General features: G+C 36.9%; 1 protein-coding gene across 4 annotated transcripts in view; it reads left to right on the top strand.

Moving 5' to 3' along the window:
* ITPR2 (inositol 1,4,5-trisphosphate receptor type 2) overlaps nt 1–16,008 on the top strand; it is a 497,691-nt gene that overhangs the window by 218,566 nt on the left and 263,117 nt on the right. For all 4 annotated transcript variants that reach the window (XM_003926591.4, XM_074402941.1, XM_074402942.1 and 1 more), the window contains 4 exons: nt 11,362–11,451; nt 11,573–11,698; nt 13,931–14,053; nt 14,699–14,899. In XM_003926591.4, coding sequence (XP_003926640.3) covers nt 11,362–11,451; nt 11,573–11,698; nt 13,931–14,053; nt 14,699–14,899 — 540 coding nt within the window. The remainder of the gene's footprint in view (nt 1–11,361; nt 11,452–11,572; nt 11,699–13,930; nt 14,054–14,698; nt 14,900–16,008) is intronic.

Below are 16,008 nucleotides of genomic sequence, written 5' to 3'. Positions count from 1 at the left end.
TATGAATAAAGCTGCTTTGAACATTTGGGTGCAGGTTTTGATCTCTTATCTTTTGACTTTTGTCCTGGGGTTGACATAGGGGATTTCTTCTCGGAGTATTTGTGATTGCATTTGCCTTTTGGCAGGGGGCGCTGCTAGCCTGAGACCACATTACTCCCTTCTTATATACCTGTCTTAAGGCAGGAGTTTTGGGGTTAGCTTCCCAAACTAGACACTTGCTCAGAGTTTACTTAGTCTTTGTGTTGCAGATCTAGTATTGTCATTTGCTTTCCGGGAAACTTACATTGTGCCCTTGTTGCTTGGAGCTCTCTGATCTGGTTTCAGTTTCCATTTTTCCCTTAGAAGATGGAGGGTGGGGTCTCTGGGAGTTGTCCTTTGTTTTCTGTGGGCCCAGAAATGTGATTTAAATAGGTTTATATCCACGATCTGGTTGTTTTGTAAAAGGAGGGTTCTTTGCAGTTTTAAGTTGGCTATTGTTGCTGAAGTCTTTGGGATGTATTTGCGTCAGGTGTTTGGTGATATTTTTATTGTGAACTCACATTCTTTGGAACTTTGTATGTGGAATTCCTTTGAGGTCTGTAGTTAAGGCCTCATTTAGATTTTATTTGCCTCTGTGAAGCACGTTGGGACACTATATTCTGTAACCATATTCAACATGACTTTTGACTTGGGTCTTTTGGGACCTCTTTAGATTGGACATTCTGGTCCCCAATGTTGAGTGAAAGTGTGCTTCTCTTTTCATATGGGAGCCTCAAGAGAATTTTTTCCCCCTCTTTTGTTTTTGATGAGAGCCAAAGCCAAGATAGCTAACCCTTTGCTCTTCTGTGGGCCACATCTTCCCTGGTTTATCACTGTGGGTGTCACCCTTAGTATTCCTGATTCTATGCCAGGGTCTCTGATCAGACCTTTCATTTTGCTTGGGATCTGGATTTTGTTTTCTTTTGCTGTGTGTGTGTGTGTGTGTGTGTGTGTGTGTGTGTGTGTGTGTGTGATAACAAAACTCAGAATCCAGGTTATTAAGTTTGGCTGATGCCCTCAGAGCCAATGATGAGTCTAGTGCTTGATTATTGCTCTAAAATTTTTATGTATTTTCAGGGTTTCTGGCCTTGCTATTATAAAGACACATCAAAAATATTTTATCAATCACTTTTAGATGTTATACAGGAAGGATTTCTCTGTACTTTATCATATTCTGTTGGATAATTCTTAACAAGAGACAACTCTTCTTTGTTTTGAACCTGTGTATTTGTCTCTATAATATCTATTCAAACCTATGCTAGGTTTGAGGCAATGTGAATGACATGCATGGTTGCATTTGGTGAATTGTCATGTTTCTCTAGAGTAAAATCTTTCTTTCAATTGCTGTGTAAAGTGTACATTTCAATCCCATGGCTTTCATGCTCACTTGCCTTGTGCATACTTGAATTTCTCCTCTCCATACTTAAAGTTTAATATCTGGACTTAAATCTAATATTCTACTTGCCCTCAAAGAATAAACACATTTCATGAACACCCAAAAAACAGGGTAACAAAGTAGTTGATTATATACTGAACTATGTGGTACAGAAAAAGGAGAGGCCAGCATGGGTCTGATGACTGGGAGAAGGCCTCACTCCAGATTCTACACATAGGCCTATTCTGAAGGATTGGGAGGAGTTAGCTAATGTGTTCAAGAGTAATAAGAAAAGTAAAGTTCAAGAATAAGTGAATTATATTTGAAATGGCTGGAAATTAGGAGCCTGTGAAGATTCTTGGGTAGGGAGGTAAGCATACTGTTTTGGAAATTGAATCCAACAGAATCCAGAATGCTTTAGAAGAACAAGAGGCTGGGTTGGGACACCCATTAAGAGGCTCTTGTACAAATTCAGGTGTGAGGTTCTGAAAGCATGAACTAGGGAGATAGCAGTAGAAATGTATGCAAATAGGTGAATTGAGAAACCAGGAGAATGGTACCTATATAATGAATTAATATAAGGAGAGCAAAAGTGAGAAACGATGAAGTTACTAATTTATATACAGCTAAATAATCCATATTATGCAATAACCCAACAGCCAAAGATTGTGGCAATGTATTGTAAACAGGATGAAATATATCACAGTATCAATGGAAACAGCCAGTAGCAGGCAGCACACACTCTAGCAAGCCAATATGAACAATACTCCTTTGTTGTTCAGTAAATCTTACAAAGACTGTAAACACAGCACCATCAGCATTGTTCTAAAACAGCTCATAATGGTCTAACTTTGTGCTTGCTTAGATATCAGAAGACCAGATAACTTTAATGTGATCCTTCATTTTGAGAATAAAAAATATCTCTAATAACACAAAAGTGTGTTTTTCCCCCCTCAGTGGTAAATTTGGTATACTCTGTTGTCAATAAATGTGAATTGATGGTCTGTCTACTAACACTAACAAGTCTTGGTTTATAATCCAAAATTATACCATTACTGTACTTGATCTCTTATAAATAAGGAGAAGGGGATGGATTTGGTCTCTGGTAAGCCCGTTGCATCCCTAGAGCTGAGGAGCTTTATTATCTATTGTATATTATAGTGTTTTCCTTTATTAAACTTATCATCCCCAGCATTAAAAGACTGTATCATCATTTCTGAAAGCTTAAAGGCTAAAATATAACAAGTTGACAATATCAGTAGCATTAGGAGAAATTACTAATTCATCGCTTTCAAAATGCGTTGACTTCTAAATATAGGAAGGAGAGATTAACTCAGGAAATCGTATCCGAGTAGGTTAAGTCAGGATTACCCTTTACGTTCATCCACCGCTTTATTTAGGGTTGAGAAGCAGGTCACGTGGGCATTGCAGTGCTTCAAAGGAAAGTTCCTCCTCATGTTGTTTATTTTGAGTGTTAATTTTTCTTACAGTGATTTTGCTTCCATATTTGTGTGTATACCTGTATTTATCTCTATATCTATCTACTCACCTATCTATGGTTTCCAGCTTCTTTTTCTTTCCTTTTCTTTAGAGATGGGTCTTATTCTGTCACCCAGCTGGAGTACAGTGGCTCTTTTTAAAAAATTGACTTAAACTCTCACTAATGTAGTCTCATGCTCAAAATGTCTATCTAATTTTTACTTCAAAGACCATATATTTCATTTTCAGGTTATTTAACTGGTTCTTTTTCATATCTGTCTATTCTAGATTCATATCTATTTTTATTTCTTAATTATTTTCATTCTTTTAATGGATGTATGATGTAAGGGATAGAATTAACTAAAAAATGTCCCTAGGGGCTGACTCTGGGTTATCTGGACAATGAGGTGGCTGGTACTGTTTTTGCTGGATGAGGAGTACCTCTCTTCCAAGGGGCTGTGTACTGATTTGGCTTCTCATAGGATCTGTGGCTTCTGCCCATCAGCAGGGACAGTCCAATTTTTATGGGCCATGGGCTAGTGTTCAAAAGATTCCTGTAAACAGCAGGTACAACCTGGTGCTGAAGCAGTTTGTATGTCCCTTTATTGAGAAGGTTACTCTTCAACTTGCCCTATAGGTAGTTACTGTGGCATTGCAGTGACTGGTTGCTTGGAAATCTAGACCCATACTGTCTAGCAGAGCACCCAGCACTCCTGTGCAGGGAGATGGGTGGATGGGGATCTGTGCCTTCTCTTCTCTTGCTGTTGCTTGGCTTGTAGCCTATCCTTTCCCCATAAAGGCTATCCTTCCTTTTCCATGCTGAGCGATGCTGTGACATCATCCTGAACACTACTGCATGACACAGGGCAACCACAGAGGTGCCCATCGGGCATGAGATATGCTGTTCTTCGCTATCTCTATGATTATTTAAAAAATACCTGCTTAGAAGGCCTGTCAGAAAAGCTCTTGATAGTTTATATTTCACTGGGCATGATATAACATTGTTATTGAGTTTTTTGGTTGACTTTGTTAGTGTTAATATTCCTCATAGGAGTTTGATTTATAGTTTGTAGATTTATCTTAATTTTTTTATTAATTATATTAGTTTATTAATTATGAGTTAATTCCTTCCTTCTCTCCCTTCCCTCTCTTTCCTTTTCTTCATTGATTTTTCTCTATTTCTCCCTAGGCACACCTTCCCTATCTGATCGTTTTTCTATTACCTCCACATCTCATTGCTTGTTAAAAGCAAAAACTGTATTCCATTCTTTGCCTGCCACTTCTGATCTTTTTTCCTTTGATGAAGCATTCAAGGTGGCAGATCCCTCTAGAAGGATATATGTGAAGAAGGTTCTCCTTTTCCAAGTGTTGGCATGAGATTCCGTGTAGTGGGAAAAAGTTCTATATAAACTTGTTTCTTCAGCCAAAGTTGTGATTGATTAGCTGATTTTTGACAGAACGGGTAGAATGTCTACCTTGATGGCCTGAGATAGAAGCAGTCCATGTGTTCTAGACAGAACCTTGCAGCTTGACCTAACCACTCAGGGACACTATGGTAATTTCATGAAGAGCTTTTATTCATTAGTTTTGGACAGTGCTTTCCTGAATTTTCCTTTTATGGAATCTGTTTTCTTGTCTCCAGTTTCTATTTTTGCCCCAAACCTCATTGTATAATTTATTTACTTGTTTATATCACTATACATATTCCCATCCTTATGTCTGAGCTAATTCCACTGAAGGTAATTGTTAACAGATGAGTTTCAATTAATAAGCCCTTTTTACATGACATAAATGTACAAAATAACTTTTACTAAAATTCTTGTTTTACACATTCTCATTCTATTTGGTTATAATATAAATTCTTAAGTGTAACAATTATACTTCCATAAGGTGTCACTTGAATTACTTGGTTTTTAGACCTTTTTTTATGGGATTTTTTTCCCTTCACATTTTCTAATCACATTTAAATTGATACTACTAAAACAGTACTCACGTAGTATTGGTGTGTGATAATAGGTTCCTGATGTGTTGTTATGAAAGCAGTTAATGGTTACATTAAACATTTCTAGTTTTTCCTAATACTTGTCTAAGCAAAGAGGCTGCACCCCACTGGTACCAACTTTATTTGTTAACTTATTTATCAGAGATACAGATTGTAAAGGAGATTTGGGTTGTGTTCTAGAACACAGAACACATTTTAGAATTTACCATCATGCTATAAATAAGTTACTATCTTATTTTTTTTTAACTTTTCCATTTGTTCTTTTCCTAGACATGGTCTTGCTCTGTCATCCAGGCTGGAGTGCAGTGTTGCGATCATGGCTCACTGCCGCCTCAACTTCCTAGGCTCCAGTCATCCTCCCTTAGCTTCCTGAATAGCTGGGACCATACGTGTATACCACTATGCCTGGCTAATTTTTGTATTTTTTGTAGGAATGGGGTTTCACCATATTGCCCAGGCTGGTCTTGAACTCTTGAGCTCAAGCAACCCACCTGCTTCAGCCTCCCAAAGTGCTGGGATTACAGGTGTGAACCATGGTGCCTGGCTTTACTTGTTCTTACTTCAATATAAGTTGATAGTGAAGATTCTGTGTTCCCATATGGTTTCTTTTTTTCAGCGAGTGGCTAATGAGGAAATAATAGTGGCTGATTCATTCAAATCAGGGTATACATTTGTTTTTAGAGCAGACAACAACATTTCTGTAATGATTTCTTGGGGGAAAAAGTGAGTGTAAAAGGCAGTACTGATTCCTCCTTCTCACACATTTCATGCATACACCCCCATTCTCACAACCATGTCCGTATGGGTCTGGGTCCAGGTGAGCTGCAACCCTATTGTGACTAGGAAAGCTTCCTTCATACAATGTATCAGTATCAAAGTCCTCCTCTAAGGGTTCTATTATGTTGCTGTTTCACTTCCTGTGCAGTGCTCTGTATGCCATTCTATTGACCAAAAGGTTGCCCATCCTTTCTACATTTTATGTAATAGTGGTGAGTTTTGGGCCATCCCTGGAGTTACATCAGAAAATTTCTGGGACATGTTTCTGTGTGATCATAGGTTCCTGATGTGTTGTTATGAAAGCAGTTAATGGTCACATTAAACATTTCTAGTTTTTCCTAATACCTGTCTAAGCAAAGAGGCTGTACCTCAGTGGCACAAACTTTTTTGGTTAACTTGTTTATCAGAGATACAGATTGTAAAGGAGATTTGGGTTGTGTTCTAGAACATCAGATTAAACATGATCAAATACTAACTAAAATGACATCAAATGAGCCAGAAAAACATGATTATTGTATTTGTCTTGGGACAGAGTAAAAGGAAAAAAGGTTTAGGTAAGGTTATGGATATGTATGTATTCTCTAGGAGGGAAGAACTTTTCCCCTGTCTTGAGGAAACATCTGGAAGGAAATTCTCTGCCAGGAATGCTGGTCATAGCCTCTTCTGCCCATAGTGGATTTGTGCCCAAGTCTTCAAGCAGCCTTAGGTGCTTCTCAGGGAAGAAGAAACCAACAACCATGATACTATGATGGTCCAAATTAGCTTTCCATGCAAGGTCATAGAAGTAGATCTAGGGTGATATCTCCCTAAATGACTAGTCCATGATGTTATCATTAGATGGGAGGGATAAAAAAAAATATCTCCTCATCCCACAGAGGTTTATTCAGTTATCTGAAGGAGGCAATATTTATTCTGAACACCTTCAACTACATTATAATCTGAATCTGATTGGCCAATCAAATATAAAAGACTGGTTATTAGAAAATTTTTTTTTGCATGTTTTGAAGGGAGGTGAGGATGGAAGACAAAAAGCATTTGGCCTCTGAAGTTGTGGGAGGGTGGCTGGTTGATGGTGCCACTGACTGGTTTAAAGAGTGGTTACACCAGAGAAGGCTAGCAGTACAGATGGTGAGCAGAAGGCCTTGCAGTCTTGCTGACTTGGCAACTTGGCTGAGGATGGACCTCCTTAAACTTCAGTGGGATAGGAATAAATAGAAGGCACGCACCAAGCTATTTTAATAACGCAGCTGCAGATGTAGACAGCTCTACATTGTAGGATTTGGAAAATTCCATTTTTAAAAGCATGATTGCCCTTGGTTAAATTAAGGAGCTGGAGTCCCATTAATTAGTGCCAGTATTTATTTATTTATTGAGTTGGGTCTCACTCTGTTGCCCAGGCTGGAGTGATTGGCACATTCATAGCTCATTACAGCCTCAAACTCCTGGCTCAAATGATCCTCCTCCCTCAGCATCCTGAGTAGCTAGGACTATAGGTGAGCCCACCATGCCCACCTAATAAAAAATTTTTTATAGAGACAGGGTATTTCTATGTGGTCCAGCCTGGCCTCAAATTCTTGGACTCAAGCAGTCCTCCCACCTTGGCTTCCCAAAGTATTGGGGTTGTAGGCGTGAGTCATCATACCTAGCCAGTGCTAATATTTAGTTCACCATATAGTTCATATAATGTTACTTTCCTTTATCATTTTTGCTATTGATATAAAAGTTTCCTTGACTAATGCCAGAAAAAAATGGGAGAAACTTTTTTTTTTTTTGACATGGAGTCTTGCTCTGTAGCCCAGGCTGGAGTGCAGTGGCGTGATCTTGGCTCACTGCAACCTCTGTCTCTTGGATTCAAATGATTCTCCTGCCTTAGCCGCCCCAGTAGCTGGGACTGCAGGTGTGCGGAGAAACTATCTTTAGAACCAATATTCACTCTTTATATCTCTGCCTAGAATCTTGATGCTCACCCAATTTCTAGAGTCTTCTTGCTCTCTTGTTTTTGAACCTATTGTTTTGTGTTATGGTATATACTATGCAATTAAAAATATAGCTGCTTCCAAAATCACTGAACTAAGCTGCTTCCCATATTCCATTAGGTTCTCCAGATGATAGGAAGCAATTACAATAAAGTGCAGGGATGTTTGGAGTCCCATATTTATTTTTCATCACTATTGTCAAAAGGATCATTTGGAGATGTGCTACGAGCCTCACACTGTTCTCAGTGTTACAAATTTTTTTTCTGGGCCCATTCAGCTCTGGGATGCCACATAAGTCACACTTCTACATTTTGTACTTTTCTGATATTTTGTCATTAGAAATAAATTCAGAGTTTTATAGATTTTGCCAGTGATGTAGGGCTAAAGTTTATCGAATATGAAGAATTGTATAAAACATAAAGAATACAACCAATTTCTACTCTTTCAGGAGGAAAACTTTTGCAACACCTTTATTTAGACCAATCTGACATCAGAATGAGAAAATAAAACCCAATTTTAGTTACATAGTTTACATATTTCTTAAATTACCCTGATTACTGCTTTGGAATCATCCAGATGTTCCATGAGTTTTTGTTCAATTTAATTAAATTAAGTTATTTTCTGAAATTAAAAGGGGTTGTTTATTGAATTCTCCAATGTTGCTGCCTTTTGTTGACTACTAGCACTTTTAAATTAAAATCATTATTTTTCATAATTCCCACACTTACAGAGTTTAGCATTGTCTATATCTTCCCCTGGGCTGAACTAAAGAGCATAACTTTTTGTAATGTAGTACATTTTCTCTGTGATTACTTTTTTAAAAAAAAAGATGGTTGCTTTTTCTTCAGATTATTGCTTGAAAAACAGGATTAAGAATATCTACCAAAGCTTCGCCTGCCTTTTTTAACAGCTTTCTTTAAAGTTGACATATATCAGAAAGATCTCCTTTCTAACTAAGGAGCTTTGTCAATCTTTAGAGCTGGTACTATCTTAATCCTGATTTGTGGTACAAATGTGTATGTTTGTGTGTATGTATTTTAGTATTTTTTCTCTTACAGAAAACAAATGAAATGACCTTTTAAAAATCCAGCCTTCATCTTTGTGATCAGAAAAAGGAAATCTAATTATATTTTTAGCTTTTGCAGTTTCTACTTCTCATCAATTATTTTTGCTATCAAATGGGAAACATATTTGTTTCATACTCTGACTTCTAGCCTCTTTCCATCTAAATAGTTTTCATTCATCTTAGCCACTGGGTTGTGTTTTCTCTTCTACATTGACTTTACTTACATATATAGTTTAATACTTTCTCCTACAATTTTTAAGATTCACTTCATGGTTAATGTCTTGCAGGTAATATCCTGCATTCTTTTCTCTCTTTTGTTTACCTGGAGTGGTGGTTGGACTGCTTTCACTTTTGTCCAAATTTTCATTATGATAGCTAGGTGATACAGCTCTGAAATCTAACTTAGTAATGCTTTGAAGGCTTTCAGTGTTTGAATCTTTTACTTTTTGCAGTTCCAATTCTAGTGAGTATGAGTGACAAGTGATCAGCAAGGCCGAAGCTCAGAGATGAGAAAGAGTCATTAAAGGGTAGAAACTGCTCTTGTACAAGAAACAGGGATGAAGCAGGGAGAGGAGGATGAGGAAATAGAATTTTTGAATTCATGCATCAACAATTTTGTTCTCTGAGACACAGTGGGGAAGATAGGTTTGTGGACACCACTGGAAATTTTTGGATGGAAAAGAGGAAGTGTCCATGTAGAGGACTTTCTGTCTGCTCAATAAATTGGGAGGGCGAGGTCACTTGCTACAGTGAAGTTGAGACTGGGAGCTTCAGGACAATATTTGACAGAAAAGAAGCAAAAGAAAAATATAAAGCTGAGTAAGGAATGTGCTGGCTCAACATGGACCAAGTCATTCTGCTGCTTAAAGCCTTTCCTCAGAACTGTTTGATTAGCAAGCAAAGTATTTTTTTTTTCTTTCTTGGTATTTATTAATTTTGTGTTTTGTCCTGGAGCACAGTAAGAGAAACAACTTGGGACAAATGAAATTATATCAATTGGCCTCATGTATCTTTGTAACATTTTCCTGAGCTTAAACTAGGGTTTCTTTTAACTGTGAGTGCCCAACACCATCATTATAGTCAGGAGTTTAGGGTGTTTTGAACCCAAGTTGAACTTGACATTCATCCCAAGTGCAATTTTCCATAGATTGTAAATGATGGAGGCCATCAGACCACACTCTGATTGCCCACTCTTTGCAATGGACCCTGTTGATTCTTGCCATATTTTAAATACAAATGTGCTTGTTGTTGCTGCAGTACCTTTGGCTAAAGTAACTTCTTGTTCACCTGGCAAGGCTTTCCCCTGCCCACCTAAAACATCCTTTATGCCTAACTAGACACTTTTCATCCTTCTAGACCTTGCCTTAAACTTGACCTCCTTCATAAACTTGTCTAAAGCTGCAGCTGTTCTCTTACTTTCTCTCTCTCTCTCTCTCTGAATAGTGAATTTTGCCCAGTGCAAATCTTTGTATATTTTTCCCTGTTTTCTTAGGTAAACTGTGATTTTCTTGTGAGAAGGACCATATCTTCTATGTGTCTCTTTTAGATCCGTTCACCATAATCTAGTACTGGGTGTGCATTGCATCTTCATAAATGTTTGGAATGGGTTTGTCACTGGTGTTCGATCTTCTTTTCTTTTCTTTTTTCTTTTGGAGACAAATCTTGCTCTGTTGCTCAGTTGGAGTGCAGTGTGCAATCTCAGCTCACTGCAACCTCCACCTCCCAGGTTCAAGAGATTCCCCTGCCTCAACCTCCCCAGTAGCTGAGACTACAGGCATACACCACTACACCATCGCTAGGTTTTTGTATTTTAGTAGAGACTGGGTTTCACCATGTTGGCCAGGATGGTCTCGATCTCCTGACCTCAGGTGATCTGCCCAGCTCGGCCTCCCAAAGTGCTGGGATTATAGGCATGAGCTACTGTGCCCAGCCTGGTGTTTGATTTTCATAAGATGACACCAATAGTTGATCTTTAAAATATGTCTACTTCCTATATTTGCTTTTTATTGTGATGCTACAGATAAAGGTTATTATAGTTAAGTATTTTTGGTTTTTCAGCTTTTCTTAATAAGCTTTATTAATTTGGTCACTTAAAAATTGTATTTTAATTTACTTTTTACTTTTCTTTCTTCATTTTCCTGGTCCTGTATGTTGGTCCTGAGTCATGACTCTTAAGGATGTCATGGTAACGTGACAGAGAATTGTTGCATTACATTGTTCTTTGCTCTCTTTGAGATGTGTTCAGCTGTGAAGATCTGCTCCATCACTCTTTTTTTCTTACAGTTCATTCCTAGTGATTAAATTATATCTTTTATACCCTGTATTTTCATTATTTCTTCTCATATAGGCAATATAAAATCACAGCATGTCTGAGATATATATGTCTCATAAGGATATGCACTAATAATGTGTAGGAAAACTTAACAATTTAACTCATAATAATAGGTCATTCTGTGTAACTTGTCATTGGGTTCTTATTGGGTAGTGGTGATTTGCATGGCTCGTTCACGCCAAGGAACATTTTATGCAATAAAAAAGTATAAAAGAAACATTTAACTTGAATAATAGATTTATTGCAAAATAATTACAAAATATGTTTAATACAAAAGAAATGAATTTACCATGAAGCTACAAATGGCATAAAAGTACATATTTGTGTACCTTTTAGGAATCGAACATTTTAAGTCCAGTGCAGGATGGAACCAAGAAACCTCAGATTGACAGCAATAAGAGCAATAACTACCGGATTGTAAAGGAGGTCAGCAGATACAAGATATTCTTATAGAGGTTTATATTTGCCTGCCAGATAATTTTTGCTTATATATTATATTTAATATTGTTATTTGTTATATTTCATGCTTTTCCTCTTCTCTTTAAAGATCTTGATTAGGCTAAGTAAACTCTGTGTACAGAATAAAAAGTGTCGGAATCAGCATCAACGATTACTGAAAAATATGGGGGCCCATTCAGTGGTGTTGGATCTTCTGCAGATACCCTACGAAAAGGTTAGTCCTGGTTATTTTTGTTTCTTTAGCTTATTTTGATACAATTTCACATGCTTTGCAAAATTTAAAGAAATTTTTTCTTTTCTTTATTTGAGAATAAATCACCCACTGGGTGCCCCATCACCCCGAGCCCTTTTGTGTATTTTTTCTACAAACAAGGGCACACTACTACGTCACCATACCAGAGCCTTCCAAATCAGGAAAGAGCATGGTACTTTACTGTCACCTAGTCCCACACACTACTCAGATTTCTACCATCGTCCCAATTGTTTTTGGTTTGAAAAGAAGATCCACTTCGGAATCAGGCATTGTTCGATTGTCATGTTTATTTAAATCTCTTCATGTGGGAACTCCCATGACATTGACACTTTTGAAAATTGCCAGTTATTTTGAAGGATATCCCTTAATGTGCATTGTCTGATGTTTCCTTGTGATTAGATACAGTTATGCATCTTTGGCAGGAACATAACAGAAGTGATACTATGTTTGTCTCATTGCTTCCTATTTGTTGGTGCACAATTTTGATTTGCCCCATGACTGATGATGTTCACTTTGATCAATTGATTGAGGTTGTATCTGCCAGGCTTCTCTAATTTTCCCTTTGTAATTCCCTTGTAATTAATAAGTATTTTGTGGAGTAGTTATGTGAAACTAAGTAAATATTCCATTCTTCATCAAACTTTCAGCTTGTTCATTTATTATGTTTATTTTTATCAGTATGGGTTTGTAGATATTCATTTTATTCAATAGGCTACAAAGAGTTCTATCATTATTTGTTTTCATTTCCAGATTGTTTCAGATTTGGCCAGTAGAGTTCCTTCAAGCTAGATTATCTGTCCTCTAACATTCTCCCACCATTCTTTGAGTAATTCTCACACAATAAAATGTTCCAGACTCATCTCGTACTCTTCTTGCTTCAACTGTAGAATCAGCGATTTTTTGAGAAGCCCCATTTCCATTTGGTGGAGAATGGTATTTAAGAGCAAAGTTCTGAAAACCGAGTGTCCTGATTGCTTTGGAGTGTTGCCCCCATAGGCCCTCTAAATAGACAAAGCTAGGGAATATACGTATGTGTGTGTGTGTGCATGTATACATTTATTTAATAGTAATATAGAATACCACTCAAAACGTGTCCATCTGAATTTCTAACAATGACCACATGACAAATGGTACAATCAACTACACAGGGAAATTTTAGGTGGTTTTGCTGCTATTGTCACAAGATCTCTTTTAAGAAGACAAATTTCCTTCACTGTGAATTTTGAGACTTAATTTTCTTGTTAAGATTCTTATAAGCAAATGATAGTAGCATAGTATAGGACTTTGGAAAATGACAGTGAATAAGATAAGTCACTTAAGAGTGTTAAAAAAGAGGGGGACAAAGAAGAGGGGAAAATAGAAGAGAAAGCAAAGAGGAAAAGGAAAAGAGTGGAAATAAGAGACAAAGTAAATAGCAAAATGAAGGGACAGAGAGACTGGAGAGAGGAAGAACTGAGATGAGTACTAATAAACATACACAGAGAAGATTGACAGAGTGGAAGAAGAGAGGAAGTTTGAATGTGGGGTGGGGAAGGGAGTTAGGGCAGAGCAGGAGGAAAGGGGACAGGAGCAGGAGAAATAATAGATGGAACAAGAGAAGCAGAGAGGAGAAGGAATAGATGTGGGAGAAAGAGTAGGAAGGAAGATGTATGGGAAAGGGCAAAATAGAGTGGGGGAAGGAAAGAAGAAAAGAAGCAGAACAATGCAGGTATGTAGACACACTACAAAATGAGGAGACATTTAAAGGAAAGGAAGAATTATGGGGACTGGAGAGTACAGTGGAGAAGAAAGGAGAAATAGAGAAAGATAGGGACAGAGAGAATAAAGGAGGACGGAGAAGGTGTGGGGATGAAGCAGAGGAGGAAAAGGTGGCCATGTACAGAGATGGGGAAATGTGGTGGACAGTTGGAAAGATTGGGGAGGAAGAGAGAAAGGCTGTAAAGCAAAGGGGGAATTAGAAGAGTAGAGCAGAATAGAATCAGGAGGAAAAATAGAGAAGGTGAGAAAGATCTAGAAAACAGAGAAGAGAAAAAGAGGGGAGACTGGGAGAGGTGTGAATCATAAAGGACACAGAAAAAGGAGAGCAAAGACGGGCAGAGAGAAAAATAGTGTGTGGATGAAGGGATGTATTTTTGCATACTATTTGCTGTCTCCTATGTTTGTTTCTATCATGTGCTATTCTTTAACTTACAGAATGATGAAAAGATGAATGAAGTAATGAATCTAGCCCACACGTTTCTGCAGAATTTCTGTCGAGGAAATCCACAGAATCAAGTTCTTCTTCATAAACATCTGAATTTGTTTTTAACTCCAGGTGTAAGTATTTTAGCTTTATTAGAAATATTTCTAAATATTTCTAATAAAGTGTGCATCAAACTTGTCATAATAACATTCATGAATAGAGTTTTGTTAAACTTCATTGCTTTATTTTTTTCCTTCTGGAAATTCTCTCGGCCAAAGTGAATTATCTTTTATTTCCATTGAGAAAACTTAAAGAAACTTGAAAAATTGCAAAAGTTTTGCATGCAAATGACGTCTTTTTTATGTATATAGTTAAATGTTCGGGAAAAGATGTGGTAGAACAAAGACTAACTCATAATACCATGAGTAAGGTAAATATGGAAAACTCAGAGGTGGAGTTTGCCCTTGTTTGTAAAATGTGTTTGAGTAGATTTTATGGAAGACCTAACTTTGAATTCATAATTAATCTCAAGAATACTGTTGCCAATATGTTGCACTTTATGGTAATAAGCTCCTTTCTCCAACTAAATTCCTCTGTGAGCTCAGTTTTCTTTAAATGGCTAATGATCTCATTGCATTTTTTGGAAGACTTGCACAGAAAATTCACTGTGGCTTCGAATAAAATATGAAACTGATCACAAGCAGGGCAATTAATCTAAGTACTGTAGAATAGAAAATTGATCTTGTCAGAATTACAAGGGCACGTTCCTCTGTGTTTAGCTCCTTGAAGCAGAAACCATGAGGCACATCTTCATGAACAATTACCATCTGTGCAATGAAATTAGTGAGAGAGTTGTACAGCACTTTGTGCACTGCATTGAGACACATGGCCGCCACGTGGAGTACCTGAAGTTTTTGCAAACAATTGTAAAAGCAGATGGCAAATATGTGAAAAAATGCCAGGATATGGTAATGACAGAGGTATGTTCTCAGTTTGCCTTTTATCAGCTTTACATAAACAGTATGTTCAAATATGTATTTTCTATTAATTTAGAGTGAAAAAATGCCCAACAATATAGATTTGGAAAATTGTTTAGTTTAATAATGACTACTTAAGTGCAAATATATTTTTGCTTTAATCTAGTGAAACAACATATCTTAAGTTGGTTTTATGATTTTCTAAGTTTATTTTTCTTTTTGACCCATAACAAATTTGTATATTTTAAATAATGGGTAATGCTGTGAAATTTTATTGATTGTGAAAATCCTGTGAAATTTTATTGATTTTTTGGAATGAAGGTGACAAAATTTTGTATCTTTAAGTTTCCAATAATATAAGAAAGACAGACTGAACTGTGCTTTTCCAGCGTGTTTACTGCTGTGTTTCTGAAATATAGAATGGGTGTTCTCTGCTGCTATTTGCAGAAAGCTTTGAAGAAAGTCAAACTAAGTAATAAAAACTACCCAACAGTGGTTTATTACAACATATGGAAACTTACTATTTAAAGTAAGTTAAAAATTTCAGCAAATGAATAGATGAAGGTACTTCATCTATTTATTTGCCTTTTTCATTTTTATGTTTGACCTTGAGTGATATTTATGTAATGAGTAAGTTACTAGGAAGCAAGTATGATATATTAGAGAACTAGCAGCTTAAAAAGCCCATTGATTAAATCACTGCTCTGTGACCAAATGGTTCTCTAGTGGCCCATATAGATTAAGGGAGCTTCCACCCATGGCTACCAAACAGTTACATGGTAGATTTTTATTGGTTTCTGGGCATTTTCATTATTGTATACCTTAAATCTGGGAATGGAGAAGATTTCCACATTGATTAAAGGAGTCCCTCCTGCCACGTAGAAATCTCAAAATTAATTTATCTTAAAGCCTTGAATTTTTAAATTTAAATTATTGTTATTAAACATTTTAAGAAACATTTTAAGCTTGTAAAATGCACCTTTTTCTTACCTGCATTTACCTTCACTTTGGCTCCTTATTATCTGGAAATGTAGGAAACTAACTGGATTTTGTGTTATGATCAGCAAGGGAAGAATTAGAATGGGAAAGCAGCAAACAGTGAAGCCATTCCT

The sequence above is a fragment of the Saimiri boliviensis genome, chromosome 7, assembly GCF_048565385.1.
Source record: "Saimiri boliviensis isolate mSaiBol1 chromosome 7, mSaiBol1.pri, whole genome shotgun sequence".
Taxonomy (NCBI): Eukaryota; Metazoa; Chordata; class Mammalia; order Primates; family Cebidae; genus Saimiri; species Saimiri boliviensis.
The sequence above is the reverse complement of the archived record's forward strand: the minus strand, read 5'-3'. Positions and strand labels throughout refer to the sequence as shown.